At 40.8% G+C, this 15224-nt stretch overlaps 1 protein-coding gene across 1 annotated transcript in view; it reads left to right on the forward strand.

Moving 5' to 3' along the window:
- The window catches only part of MBOAT1 (membrane bound glycerophospholipid O-acyltransferase 1), an 82823-nt gene that overhangs the window by 52032 nt on the left and 15567 nt on the right, over positions 1 to 15224 (forward strand). The window contains exons 5-8 of the mRNA XM_074943162.1: positions 291 to 346; positions 4040 to 4094; positions 5346 to 5529; positions 7192 to 7384. Coding sequence (XP_074799263.1) covers positions 291 to 346; positions 4040 to 4094; positions 5346 to 5529; positions 7192 to 7384 — 488 coding nt within the window. The remainder of the gene's footprint in view (positions 1 to 290; positions 347 to 4039; positions 4095 to 5345; positions 5530 to 7191; positions 7385 to 15224) is intronic.

Raw genomic sequence — 15224 nt, forward strand, 5'->3', positions numbered from 1 at the left:
ATGGATAATTATGTTCTGCCTACTTAAATTCCTCATGCAGTTTTGGTGTTTTATATGGCATTTTCCACTTTTTGTTCTAAACTGTTACAACAATACCTTTTGTCCCAGAGGTGGTTGCATTTCATTGACTAATTAAGTGCATTGGGATCCTTTGAGATGAAAGACCTTATATAAGTGTAAGATTATTATTATCAATCAATCAATCCAATAATCCATATAAAAATAAGAAGGAAGGATTTGCACTGTATTATGAAAAGGCATTCATCGCTTTCTATATCTTTACGTTATAGCCCACTGATGATTATTACACAGAAGATCACAACTCTTGCATTCCAAGTGCACGATGGTAAGCTAACAAGCCTCCTGATATCGTAAAGGGAGTATTTCAATTCCAGTCCATTGTCTTTAGTGGAGTTACCCCAGGGATGAATTTAGTTCAGTGTGTTTTTAACAAAGCACTGCCCTTCCTTGCTTGGAGAAACAGACAGATTTTGCTGCATTTTTCCTGATTCTAAACCTTCTTTTTATAATAAAGATGCTTTTATACCTCAGAGAAGATTACCTCCAGGGCATTGAAAATTACACTGGTTTGGAGTCCATGGGCCTAAGTCTGATCAAATTTAATATTTGTTTGACACCTGTGTAACTCCACAGACTTCCCTCAAGTTACTCTTGATTCTTGCTGATGTGAGATCAGAATCAGGCCCAATGACTTAATATGTTCAGTCCTGAATCTTTGCGAGATCAAGGCATGAGTTTAAGGACTTGTCTATACAAACAGTTAATTTGCGGCAAGCTGGGGTATGAATCTACCCTGTGCTAGCCTGCTGCAGACTAACTGTCTGCATAGACTAGAAGTCTGCTTGAGCCTAATTTTTAGGCCTGACCCTGACCCAAACTGGGCCCATGCCTACCTGGCCCAAGTCTCTTTGACACTGCTAGTGTCACAAATGGCATCATTTTCCAGAAAGATGCCTGCCTCCAGTACAATAAAAGGCTCAAATGTTGCAATTGTAATTAGTGTTGTTATTTATTTCTATAGCAGTTGCATATGTGACTAGGGTTGCCAACTTCCTGATTGCAGAAAGCCGAATACCTTTGCCTTTGCTCCTGCCCCGCCCTTCCCTGAGGCCCTGCCCCGAGGCCCTTCCCTGCCCCTTCTCCAAGATTCCCCCCACTCCCTCCCGCCTCCCTCCCTCCCTCACTCACTCTCCCTCACCCTTGCTCATTTTCACAAGGCTGAGGCAAGGGGTTAGGGTGCAGAAGGGGGTGAGGGCTCTGGCTGGGGTGTGAGCTCTGGCATGGGGCTGGGGTTGAGGGGTGTGGTATGCAGGAGGGGTCTCCGGGCTGGGGATGGGGGGTTTGGGGTGCAGGAGGATGCCCCGGGCTGGGGTAAGAGGTTGGGATGTGGGAGGGGGTGCCGGGTGCAGGCTCTGGGAGAGAGTTTGGGTGTGGGAGGGGGCTCTGGGAGAGAGTTTGGGTGTGGGAGGGGGCTCAGGGCTGGGGCAGGGAATTGGGGTGCAGGAAGGGGTGAGGGGTGTGGGCTCCAGGGAGCGCTTATCTTAGGTGGCTCCTGGAAGTAGCCAGCATGTCCCTGTGGGCCCTAGGCACAGGGACAGCCAAGCAGCTCTGCGTGCTGCCTGCGCCCGCAGGTCCTGCTCACTCAGCTCCCATTGGCTGCAGTTCCTGGCCAATGGGAGCTGTGGAGCCGGTGCTCGGGGCGGGGACAGCGCATGGAGCTTCCCTAGCCGGCCCTGCGCCTAGAGGCCGCAGGGACATGCTGGTTGCTGCCGGGAGCTGCATGGAGATAGGACAGGCAGGGAGCCTGCCTTAGCTCCGCTGCACTGCCTACTGGATTTTTAATGACCTGGTCAGCCATGCTGACCAGACCCACCAGGGTGTCTTTTCGACTGGGCATTTCGTTGGAAAACCTGACGCCTGGCAACCTCACCTGGGGACTCCACGCAGAGATCTGAGCCCCACTGCGCTAAGCACTGTATAAACAAATAACACAGAGACAGTCTCTGCTTCAGGAGAGTAGTAATCTAGGATTTAGGTAATATCTAACAAGTGTAAATAGACACATGATGGGGGAAGACTTGGTAACAGCAGAGGCGGATGAATTTGAAATTAAACTTTTTAAAAGTCCTACAGATTAATTGTAGTGGTAAGTGCTTATTACCTTACAAGCTTTCATACTATTAAAAAGAACGGAGTACTTGTGGCACCTTAGAGATTAACAGATTTATTAGAGCATAAGCTTTCGTGGGCTACCGCCCACTTCATCGGCTGCATAGAGTGGAACATATCGTAAGAAGATATATACACAGAGAAGGTGGCAGTTGCCATACAAACTGTAAGAGGCTAATTAATTAAGATGAGCTATTATCAGCAGGAGAGAAAACCTTTTGTAGTGACAATCAAGATGGCCCATTTACACAGTTGACAAGAAGGTGTGAGGATACTTAACATGGGGAAGTAGATTCAATATGTGTAATGACCCAGCCACTCCCAGTCTCTATTCAAACCCAAGTTAATGGTATCTAATTTGCATATTAATTCAAGCTCAGCAGTTTATCGTTGGAGTCTGTTTTTGAAGCTTTTCTGTTGCAAAATTGCCACCCTTAAGTCTTTTACTGAGTGGCCAAAGAGGTTGAAGTGCTCTCCTACCAGTTTTTGAATGTTATGATTCCTGATATCAGATTTGTGTCCATTTATTCTTTTGCATAGAGACTGTCCGATTTGGCCAATGTACATGGCAGAGGGGCATTGCTGGCACATGATGGCATACATCACATTGGTAGATGTGCAGGTGAATGAGCCCCTGATGGCATGGCTGATGAGATTAGGTCCTATGATGGTGTCACTTGAATAAAGCTTATGCTCTAATAAATTCGTTAGTCTCTAAGGTGCCACTAGTACTCCTGTTCTTTTTGTGGATACAGACTAACACGGCTGCTACTCTGAAACCTGTCATACTATCGGAGTGGATAAAATAGATGCAGTTTCCATTTTCAAGTAGTTGTGGCTTTATCTGTAGAAAATACATACAAACTCCCTTCCAAAGGAAACCAATCCCTGCCCCCAACCTCTCCAAAAATAGAAGGAAAAAAAGAGGGTAAATATGCTGGTGCATCCATGATGGGTGTGCACTTAAATATATCAGTGTTTGTTGTTAAATGCATGCTATGAAATATACAGGCTGTACAATGTTACATAGTTAATGTTAACTTTTGCATTTGAGTGTTCAAAATAACATAATTAATGTTCTGTTAATCACACAGGGTTTTTACATAAGAAAGAGAGTTTAAGCACACCACTCAAGTGTCAAGTGTCTGTTTTACAGTGGTGGGTATAGTCTGAGCCTGGGAGTTGAGTGTTTAGAGTGCAGTGCCTGGGCAGAAGGAAACTCAGTTGGAACTCTCGACTATAGTCGAGTCCTGAGCAACTCCTTCTTTCCCATGCCAGCAGCCAGTTCCTCTCCCTTGGCCAGTCTTCTTGCTGTGAATTGCCCCTTTCCTCACACAGGAATAAGGAGGAAGCTTGTGGCAAAGGGGACCAGCATCTTCTGGGAACAGGGATTTCCTGGTACAGAGCTATAATAATAGTCACTGGGGATGTATGCTGGTGGATGGGTATTATGCAGCTCACTGCCTACTTGGAAAGCTGTTTCAATAGGTACAGAGAAGGTGAGATGGGGGAGAGCTCATGTTGAAGAGGAGAGAATGAGGAAGGGAGATGGATCCACAGGAGGAGGAGAGCCTTGTAGGGAGAGGGGGGAGGAACCGATCCTAAAGTACCCATTCTCAGTACTTCAGTGCAGTCTTCTGAGGATGAGCATGCTTGACTTAAAGGATGGAAAAATTAAATCAAATTATTACTGTTGGTAACAATGAAACACAGGAAGGCCTGTGACTTTAAAATCTCCAAAAAGTGCCGACAGCATATAACCTCTGAGCTTGGGATAATTTTCTGCAGTTATTTTTGGAAGAGTCTAATTTGATTTTATTGTGTCATGCCTATTATTTATTCTTGCTAGGAATAGGCCGACGACCTGAGGACCTCACTGCTGAGCAAAATCGGCTTGCCGTAAAGTAAGAATTTACTTCTCCCACTCAGTGTGTCTTTAACCTCATCTAAGTAATAGTGGTCTGTGGGGTTTTTAATTCCTCCCTGAGTCATTACCAGGAGTCAGATTTTCCCCAGTCATGTGCGACTTTTTTAAAAAAATCGTTGTTAATGTAGGTACTGCCTGCAATCCACCCAGTGCCAAAGGTGGATACTGTAATACTTATTAAGGTAATTCTTGTTCTGATGTTAGCATCCCAACCACCCACACATGAGTTCTTCATTTCCCCCTGACTGAACCATACACCAAGAGAGCCCTCGTTTCCCCAAGGTCGGGTTTAGACCCTGTTTCAGCAAAGTACTTAAGCACATGCTTAAATCCCATTAACTTTAATGGTTGCCTATAGTGCAGCAACTGCTTATGTGTTTTGCTGAACCAGGTCCTTTAATAAAGCTGTGCTCTTTGGATCTTCAGGTTTTCGTCTACCCTTTCACTGTGGTCTGCTATTTTTCACATTAGAAAACTTCTCGCCCCGCCCCACCCCGCCCCTCATCAATAACTACATCAAAGCACTAATCCATGTTAAAACTGCAAGGCTGAAGTTTGCCCCTGACACTTCAAATACTGCTGTTTTTTTTTAAACCCTCTACCAGCAGTTTCTGGACACTGATGCATGTTTCTCCTCCATCTCTTAATCTTCCAAGTACAAACTTTGATACTACAGGTTTCACTGTTTATCAAAAGACAACTGGTGCTGCTCATCTATTACAAGCATTCCCCCCCACCCAATCTTGTTTTAATTCCACTCTAATTGTGGAATGAAAGTTAAATCTTTTTTGAATAGGCTGAAAGTTACAGCAGTCACTAACTTTGATCCTCGAGCTTAATACATTTGAAACTTTGCTTAGAGGCAAAATAATTAGTTCCTCAGTTTTTCAAGGTTTAACTATGAGCCATTGGAAAATTTACCTAATTATTAGATGATGGAACTATGATTGTCATCTCTTGAGAAACTAAAGTTTGTAGAGAGGTTTATAGAACATTTCTACAGTGACCCGTTGCTTTGTGTCTCCATTTATCATTTAGTACACCGCTGGCTGTAAAAATGTAGAGTACTCATGATTGAGGTTCTGTTGTATGTAAAATTTTAAATACACTCGATGGAACTGGCTAAATAGTATGTTTCACTGTGTAATTCCAAAACTTATCAAAAGTACCCATGAAACTTTTTGCTATATTTTACCTTGTTTTGTTTTGTGTGTGGATGTTTTGACAGAATAAGACCTTCCTTACTGGAGTATTTGAGCTATCTCCTCAATTTTATGAGTGTCATAGCTGGACCTTGCAGCAATTACAAGGACTATATAGCCTTTATTGAAGGGAGGCATGTGCATATGAAACTTTTAGAAGTGAACTGGAAGCAAAAGGGTTATGACAGACTTCCTGATCCTTCTCCAACTGTAAGTTGTGAAAAGCCAAGTATTTATTGCAAAGGGCTAGAGAATACTGCTTTGCATGTCTGATTCCTGTAACGGCACCTAGTTTAAAACCAAACAAGGAAAACTGCTTGGGGTATTGCGCCAGCAAATATATCTGTTTTCTGCTGTTTGTGTTGATAACAAAGCTAGGGGGGAGGGAGTTGGCATCATCCCTTTGTTCAGAAGAGTACATAGTGGCTCATTGGTTGGTGAACACCATATGTGTAAGTCTCTCCGTTCACAGTAGGAACATACTGTTGATTCTGATTATTATGAATTGTAATTCAGATTTAGACAAAAGAGAGAGAACATTTTACAAAAGAGAAAAGCTGAAAAAACTATTGTACTGTAGAGGACATGCTAGATGCAGGAATCATAATTGATTAAATACTGTAAGTTGCCCAGGTGCATTTCAAGGAAACTTGGTGACTGTCTTAAGGTATCTTTGAAGCTATCTTTTAAGTCTGAAAAAGATAAATCCATTGCAAGGACTTTATCATTTTTGTTTTGTATTATTAAATATTAACTTGATACTCCCACAAGTGGCATTCATGTATTGCAGAAAAGTGCATGGGCCAGATTCCTCTGTTGCACTGGAGTGACTCTGGATTTATACCTTTGTAACTGACTGAGAGCAGAATTTGGTTCTGCATATTCTCTTTGTAATGTGGAATATGTATGTATACAGGGCCCCATCCTGATCTCTCACTGGTGTAATCTGCTGACAGTGTAAGTTAAGTCAGAATCAGGCCCACATTGTGTCACTTGCATAAATTATATGCAGGATAGACAAATTTAATATTTTTCTTTAAAAAGTTAAGCTTTAAAATGACATTAAACATTAAAGTTTTTCTGTGTATATTCAGTGCATGTGAAAAAAGTATTTAGGAGCTAAAAGTGAGTTAGTTACATCAGTGTTTAAATAATAAATGGTATATTTTTTATGCTCCTGATATCTGGAGTCTACTCTTATGGATTCACCTGTTTGCAATATGAATGTATGAGTGAATCTGTTTACTCACGATGGATATGTGAAAGCCAGTTACAAAGCATTCACATAGCTTGCACCTATAATTATGATTTCTGGAGTGCTAGGGCACTAACTACACATTTTTAAAATATATATTTGTTAGGTGCAGGTGCAGGACAGTATCTGTCTAAGTCATTTTGAGAGGCACTTTCAGACACCTTGATGGGTGTGATGGAAGAACCTACATCTATAACAATCTGATTGTACTGGAAATCAGAATATTTGGTGCTTCCAGCAGGAATCCAGTAATCAGTTCCTGTGCTTAATTGCACAGATGGGAAAACTCTGTTTCCCATCTTACTTCTGTGTTCTCCTCAGGGCACATCCAGCAGTTCATGTGTGGTGCTTAGGTGAAGGAACATGGCCCATTTTGGTTCTGAATAATACTTTAATTTCTATTTGTAAGATTAATTAGGAAAATATACCAGCTGATTCATTATACCAGCTGGTCCTTGTTACAAATTAATTATGAGGAAAAAGAAGCTATTATAGCTGTTACCAGTCTTATTGGGTCTTTAGTCAATTTATTTTTGTAAGTGGGAAGCATTATTTTGCTTTTAGTCTATTCTGATAAATGATCACATCAATGTTTTATTATTCATTATGCTTTTCAGGGGGCTGTGATATACAAACTGTGTATCACATTTGTATCTCTCCTTTTGTTCTTGACACTTACCAAGACCTATCCTGTTACATACATTGTTGATAGCCAGTTTATCAATAACACATCCTTCTTGTCAAGACTTGGCTACCTGTATATCGCTATGCAAGCATCGAAGCCAAAATATTACTTTGCATGGACATTAGGTAAGGATGACTAAATGGCTTATTTTGTGTCCAGATAAATTTAATACATAAACAGTGGGGTGTATGAAATTGTCATAAAACAATTACTTTTTTTTAATTTTGGGCCCAATCCTGCAATTTCCGCAGCACCCCTGCATGTGAGCAGAGCCCCACTGAAACCAGTGTGGGTGCACAGTCCGTCTGTGCGCTGCTAGTTGCACAAGGAAAGAGAATTGGGGTGCTATGGGTATATTGACTATAAATCTCAAAAGGGCACTGTCCAATAGTGTAGGCCAGAAGTTTGATCTACTTTAAAACTGTTGTCAGTTGGCAGCAAATGTCCCTCCTCCCCCATACCTGGGGGCAGATCCTCAGCTGATGTCAATTATTATAGCTCCATTGAACTCAGTGAGGAGGATGTGGCCTCTGGAATCTAGATGTGTAATATCATTGGTGTGAGTATGGGTGTGTGTATGTAACACCTCCCCCTTACACTTGCACCGTGTTAATTGTACCTAAATTACTTTTATTGCTATTCTTAATACTTTAAGAAGAAAAGATTGTATCCTTTGTGCCCTGATTGTATTCCCTGGCCCCAATCCTGTACTTTTGTGGGGCAGATGGGGGCTTATGGAGCCTGTGATCACCCTGGTAGTTACAAGGCCATTGTAGATGTGAACCAGCCTACCCAAAGCTGGGAATCTCTGTCCAACCATGCTTATGGACTTGTCTATAACTAGAAAGTTGTCCCGCTTTAATTATACTAGGGAATAGGCTATGCCAGCATAAGGCGCCTTATACCAGTATAGCTGCATCCATATTACTGGTATGACTATATTGGTAAAAAAAAAAAAATCACACCTCTAACTGCCAATTATACTGGTACAAAATCTGTATGTGGACCTAGCCACATTCAGTCCCCATCTCCTGTGGATGACAATCCTACACCCTTACTTGCAAGAGAGAAAGGGAAGCAGGGTGTGGGCGGAGATAAGGATGGTCAGGTTTGGGCGAATTGACCCCTAACCCTGCCCTCCCCATTCACTTGGGTACAGAGCAGCCATAAGGCAGAAAAAGAGTCTGGTCCGCTATACTGAAGAGAGAGCTCACCTGCATAAGACGAGGAGTAGCACTGTCAGCTGCTCAGGTGTAAAACTTCCTGGCTAATCAGTCTTGTAAAATTCTTCTCATCCATTCACCTGAAGCAAGCAACTTTTCATGGCAAATAAAGTTGTTACATTATCAACAGTCGTCGCTATGATAATGGATAGCCATTGCTATGGTAATGGATAGTCAAGGGCTTTGGCCAGTCATAAATGTTAATACAGTTGAACCGCAGAGTTACGAACACCTCAGAAATGGAGGTTGTTCATAACTCTGAAATGTTCGTAACTCTGAACAAAACGTTGTGGTTCTTTCAAAAGTTTACAACTGAACATTGACTTAATACAGCTCTGAAACTTTACTGTGCAGAAGAAAAATGCTGCTTTTAACCATCTCAACTTAAATGAAACAAGCACAGAAACCGTTTCCTTATATTGTCAAAATCTTCTTTTTACACTTTCCCTTTTTTTGTTTGTTTATTTTTAACACAGTACTGTACTGTATTAGCTTTTTTTTTTCTTTTTCTTTTTCTTTTCTGCTGCCTGATTGTGTACTTCTAGTTCCAAATGAGGTGTGAGGTTGACCAGTCAGTTAGTAACTCAGGTGTTCATAACTCTGACTTGTTCTACTTGTAACAGTTTTGCAAGGCTATATTCAATATATTTCTTTCAGTTTTGTCTTTATTGAGAGAAAATTCAGCAAAGAGGAAAATATCAGGTAACACTGAGAGAAGGAAATAATAGGGACAAACAATAGGTGCGAGACAGTATCTGAATACACTTACAAACCTTGAGCTACTCTAAACATACAAGGCTTTTAAGAAACTCTCTGTGTTACTTAGTAACACCTTAAGTTGTTGAATTGGAGAATATTTAATACAATTTACTTTCCAACAATTAGAGTGAGGAAGATTGATCCTGTAGGTCAGGCATTGGACTTGGACTCAGGAGGACTCTGTTCCCAGCTCTGCTTGAGACTTCTTGTATAAACTTGAGCAAGTCACTCATGATTATTCAGAAGGTTGAGACCCATTGTCTGCATGTGTTTGTGCACACCAGTTATTACTATAAATTGGGCATTTGCTTGCCCTAGTGCATATTTAGAGCAATTTGTGCAGCCAAAGAATTTGTACAGACCTTGGGCTTCAGCCTTTTAAAATCAAGCTCTTATTACTGTGGCTAAGTTTCCTTATATGTAAAAGTGGGGATCAGATTCCTGTCCACCTCACACCAGTGTTTGGAGGCTAAATTAAGTGAAGTGAAGTGAAGTGACGCTCACTGAGATGCTCAGATGGAAAGAACTTTATAAGTGTAAAGCATCCTTACTATTTCACTACTATACTGGTTCCCTTCCCCTCCCCCCCCCCACTTTACTCTTGGATAATGAAAATAGACCATTTGTTCTTGCTTGTTCTTTTACAACCTTATTCCAGTGCTACCCTACTGAAGTGCAAACACAGCTAGGGCGTGTTTGAAACCAAACCATATTTCCAATGATATTTTAAAAGGAAATAAAAAAACAACTCTATTAAATTTTATGTAAACTGCCCACAGAAGACCCCCCCCCCAATTCACACACCTAAAATTGTTTCCTTTAACAAAACCTAAATTTTGGTTCTAACCCACAGACTACTTCCTTCTATTAAATGACATTAGCCTTTAGGGCTATTGGGCAGATCCCAGGCAGAGTAAAAGCAAAGGGGTTTTCTGACTGTTCACCCAAGAAAAGTAGCCTGTGTTGCAAAATATTAGAATAACCCTCATATCCCCATGCAGCAATGCAAACACCATTATACAGAGATCACTCTCTACCAACTCTTCGAATGTATCGATAGTTAAACCCGTTCTGACCATTCTTACTGAGTGAGAACGTGAAACAAGTGTTCTTATTTTCCCCCCGAAAAATGGATACGCCCTTTCTCCGCGGTTGGATAGAAACAACAGCATTGACTGGAACAACAGCTCCCAAGTGGGACTGATGTCAGTCAGTGGGTTTCAGTCTTCGCGTCTAGTGGGCCACAGGAAGAGCACAGACAAGTCCTTTCAGTGTTGCTGCTAGGTATATATGTGGAAATGAGGCAGGACGCACACAAAGGAAGCATAGGATGGATAATGGTGTGGGGAGAGGGAGGGATGAAATCTTAGGAGGAGATAGGGGGATCTAAAACACTTCTGCAAGGAAAGGGAGAATCAAACATTCCCAGCAGGGAGCAGGCTAGAGAGGCCTATAGAAAAGAAAGTAGTAAATGGCTTGGATTTTAGGGTGGGGAATGTGTTTCTTTGGCTATCAATTTATTTAATATTGAGAGTGAATTGGATTGGTGTCCAAAAATAACTTCAGACTAACACTCTGTTGCCCGCACCCCCACATATACTTTTCTTTTCTTTAATCTTCTTCATTTGTGTGTCAGAGGCGATCCCTTGGTAGGCTATACTGAAATGAAAGAGTGAGAAAGACTGTGTTTGCTGAATAGAGAAGATCACCAAAAGCTTCCTTATATGTAAAAGTGGGGATCATATTCCTGTCCACCTCACGCCAGTGTTTGGAGGCTGCTACACAGAGGCACAAATACCTGGACATGGAAGAGGAGCATCATGGAAGGAGCTAGACAAGGGACTGTGAGCATTCAGACTAGCGCTGTGATAAAGTGCAGGAAAATAATAAGTGGAAGAAAATAGTTGGGATTGGTATATGTGGAATAGAAACGGCTTTGGGATAATAAATAATTCAGAGAAATAATTTATTTTAGTTGGATATAGATTTAGATTATTAGAAAACTGGAAAAATGTGGGTAGTAAACTAGAAACACATTATTAGAGAGAAAAACTGCCTTTGGATTTATGATGTGACTTAATCTTGGAGACTGCGGAAAGATCTTGTAAGTGAGTTTTGGGAAAGCATGCTCTGTCTAGTGGTGAGCGAGGCTTCTATTATCTATGTTGCAGATCCAAGCAACAAAATGGCATGATTCCTCCCCACCCTTTTCAGTTAAGCTGTCTGTTGTGTGGAATAGGGCATTATATAATCATTTACTAAAACTGCCAATAAGCAGTTGCTGTTTCCAGAAAAGGACAGTCATGCTATTGTGTGAGGCACATTGCAGAATTCCTCCAGATTCATGAAAAGATAGAAAATTCAAGCATTCTGGTTGCGAGCATTAAACGCTGGAACTTAGCTGTAAACTTGACTAAGACTTAAAATATGTATTATTAAAAACCATTTAGACCTGAATTCCACAATCTGATAGACGGGGTGGATCCCACATAAGCAACTAACCAAATAGGGTTAAATTCTGGCCCCACTAAAGTTAATGGCAAACCTCCCATTAGACTTCAGTAGGTCCAGGATTTTACCAGTAATTTGATGACTGAAAGGTGGCAATTCTTCTGCACTCCAGACTACTTTATGCTGCATCCTAACCACTTTTGCACTGGGCTAACAGACCTGTTTTAATACTAGACACTGGAATGCAGGTTTTATCCACCTTTGCCTTTAATTAGGCGTTGCAGCCTGTGGAGACTAAAGGTCTCAGCATTGTGTTGGGATCAAGAAGTAGCATTGCAGTTTGAAGTGTATGTGTGGGAGTTGATTCCCTATTGCATGGAGCACAGTTCTTCAAGGGGTTCCCTGGCTGCAGCGTAGAGGGCAGGATGGGGCCAGAAGATTTATGGCTATACAGATCTTCCAGTTCTTGGCCCTGTGCATACACTGGCAGCAAAGAGGCTACTTCAGCCATTGTCTACAGGCATGTCAACTCCACAGCCTGTGGAAGGACATTTGTGACCTTCCTGCGGACATACTTAACACCTAGCCAGCAACCTGGGCTGGCTGTTCATCTCACGATTTGGGCCTATGGTATTGTAGTATGCAGCTGAAAGGTATTGTAGCATGTAGAAAGCCCGAACAGTAGTAGACATTAAGGCAAGAAGGAACTAAATATAAGTTTCTTATTTAGTTCTAGCAATCTGGCACTAGCGGTGAGCACTTGTTATTGATCTAGTAGCAGACGCTTTCTTGTTCAAGAAAAGAAGTAAATCAACAAGCAGAGTTGTTTTTAGATTGTTAGGATCAGAAACCAAGACTTGGAAGCCTCTGTTTCCAGGAGCTTGTCAGTGAAGTGGAAGGTTAGGGGAAAGGTCCGTATTTTTCTGGTTAGAATACTGCTTTTAGATTAGACTGCATCCCTGAGTTGTACTTCAGGGTTATCCCTGAATTTGTACCTAATCTCATAACACTTTGTAAGAGAGACCAAGACCAATTTTGAATCTCGAGACAGAAGTGCTGACTTCATTTTATAAAAATGAAAAGCTCAGCTTTATCTTCAGTTTTCTTGATCAGGCTTGTCATTTATAATGGAACTAGGCAGAAAAATCTAGCAGTGTTTATACTTTCATTTTTTCCTTCCAATATTTATAGGCTTGGCTGTATTTAGAGACCTAGAGGTTATGAGTCCCTCCTGTCTTCTCAGTATGCACAGAGAAAGGGCTTTTGACAGAGGCAGATTAAAAGCAGGATCTTTGAAATCCAGACCCAATTATCAGAGGGGTTCCAGAGCAAGACAGAACCCTGATTTGCTCCGTGGGAAAGAATGCAGCAAGAGCTGCTGCCCATGGAATTCCACTGGGCTTCCTGAATAAGGAAGAACAATGAGTCTTCTAGGAAGAGCATAGTGTGTGAAGATGGGCTGGGTGAGTGTCCAACCTGACATGAACCAGGCCTCTATTTCTGTAGGTTATTTGTACATCTCAGTATTTGATGTGCAGAGACAGTCTGGTATTAAGTGGGGCACTGAGCTGTGAGATCAACACAGAACTTTGTATAGGGGGTGTTCAAAAGTCATCACTAAAACTTAACGTTTACCAAATCTTAATAAAAAACCAGAAACTTGAATTTGAGACACTGCAGTAGTTCCTCCCCACAAGTATAAGGAAATGGTTGTATCTGTGATACTGCACTATGTGGCAAATACCGATACATTTTAATTAGGGCTGTCAATTAATCGCAGTTAACTCACACGATTAACTCAAAAAAAGTAATCGCAATTTAAAAAAGTAATCGCGATTAATCGCAATTTTAATCACACAGTTAAACAATAGAATACCAATTGAAATTTATTAAATATTTTGGATGTTTGTATACATTTTCAAATATATTGATTTCAATAACACAGAATTCAAAGTGTATAGTGCTCACTTTATATTATGTTTATTACAAATATTTGCACTGTAAAAATAATAAACAAAAGAAATAGTATTTTTCAGTTCACCTCATACAAGTGCTGTAGTGCAATCTCTTTGTCCTGAAAGTGCAGCTTACAAATGTAGATTTTTTTTGTTACATAACTGCACTCAAAAACAAAACAATGTCAAACTTTAGAGCCTACAAGTCCACTCAGTCCTACTTTTTGTTCAGCCAGTCTCTCAGACAAACAAGTTTGTTTACATGTACAGGAGATAATGCTGCCTGATTCTTGTTTAAAATGTCACCCGAAAATGAGAACAGGCGTTCACATGGCACTTTTGTAGCCAGCAGCACAAGGTATTTACATGCCAGATATGCTAAACATTCATATGCCCCTTCATGCTTTGGCCACCATTCCAGGGGACATGCTTCCATGCTGATGACACTCGTTAAAAAATAATTAGTTAATTAAATTTGTGACTGAACTATTTGTGAGAGAATAGTATGTCTCCTGCACTGTGTTTTACCCGCATTTTGCCATATATTTCATGTTAGAGCAGGCTCGGATGATGACCCAGCATGTTGTTCGTTTTAAGAACACTTTCACTGCTGATGTGACAAAATGCAAAGAAGGTACCAATGTGAGATTTCTAAAGATAGCTACAGCACTCCACCCAAGGTTTAAGAATCTAAAGTGCCTTCCAAAATCTGAGAGGGATGAGGTGTGGAGCATGCTTTCAGAAGTCTTAAAAAAGCAACACTCTGATGCAGAAACTACGGAACCCGAACCACCAAAAAAGAAAATCAACCTTCTGCTGGTGGCATCTGACTCAGATGATGACAATGAACATGCATCAGTCCACACTGCTTTAGATCGTTATTGAGCAGAACCCATTATCAGCATGGACACATGTTCTCTGGAATGGTGGTTGAAGCATGAAGGGACATATGAATCTTTAGCGCACCTGGCACATACATATCTTGCAAAGCCGGCTACAACAGTGCCATGCAAACACCTGTTCTCACTTTCAGGTGATGTTGTAAACAAGAATCGGGCAGCATTATCTCCTGCACATGTAAACAAACTTGTTTATCTGAGCAATTGGCTGAACAAGAAGTAGGACTGAGTGGACTTGTAGGCTCTAAAGTTTGACATTGTTTTGTCTTGAGTGCAGTTATTTTTTGTGCATAATTCTACATTTGTAAGTTCAACTTTCATGCTAAAGAGATTGTACTACAGTACTTCTATTTTTCAGTTCACTTAATACTATTTCTTTTATTTTTACAGTGCAAATATTTATAATAAAAATAAACATAAAGTGAGCACTGTACACTTTGTATTCTGTGTTGAAATTGAAATCAATATATTTGAAAATGTGGGAAACATTCAAAAACATTTAAATAAATGGTATTCTGTTATTGTTTAACAGCGCGATTAATCTCTATTAATTTTTTTAATCGCTTGACAGCCCTAATTTTAATGCAACCATGGTATGTGTATGTTTTAGTTTCATAATAATTAGAAAAACCCTTTCTGTTCATTGTTCTTTACTAGATTTTTTTTTTTCCACCCTAA

Source organism: Natator depressus, chromosome 2 (genome assembly GCF_965152275.1).
Source record: "Natator depressus isolate rNatDep1 chromosome 2, rNatDep2.hap1, whole genome shotgun sequence".
In the NCBI taxonomy this organism is placed as follows: domain Eukaryota; kingdom Metazoa; phylum Chordata; order Testudines; family Cheloniidae; genus Natator; species Natator depressus.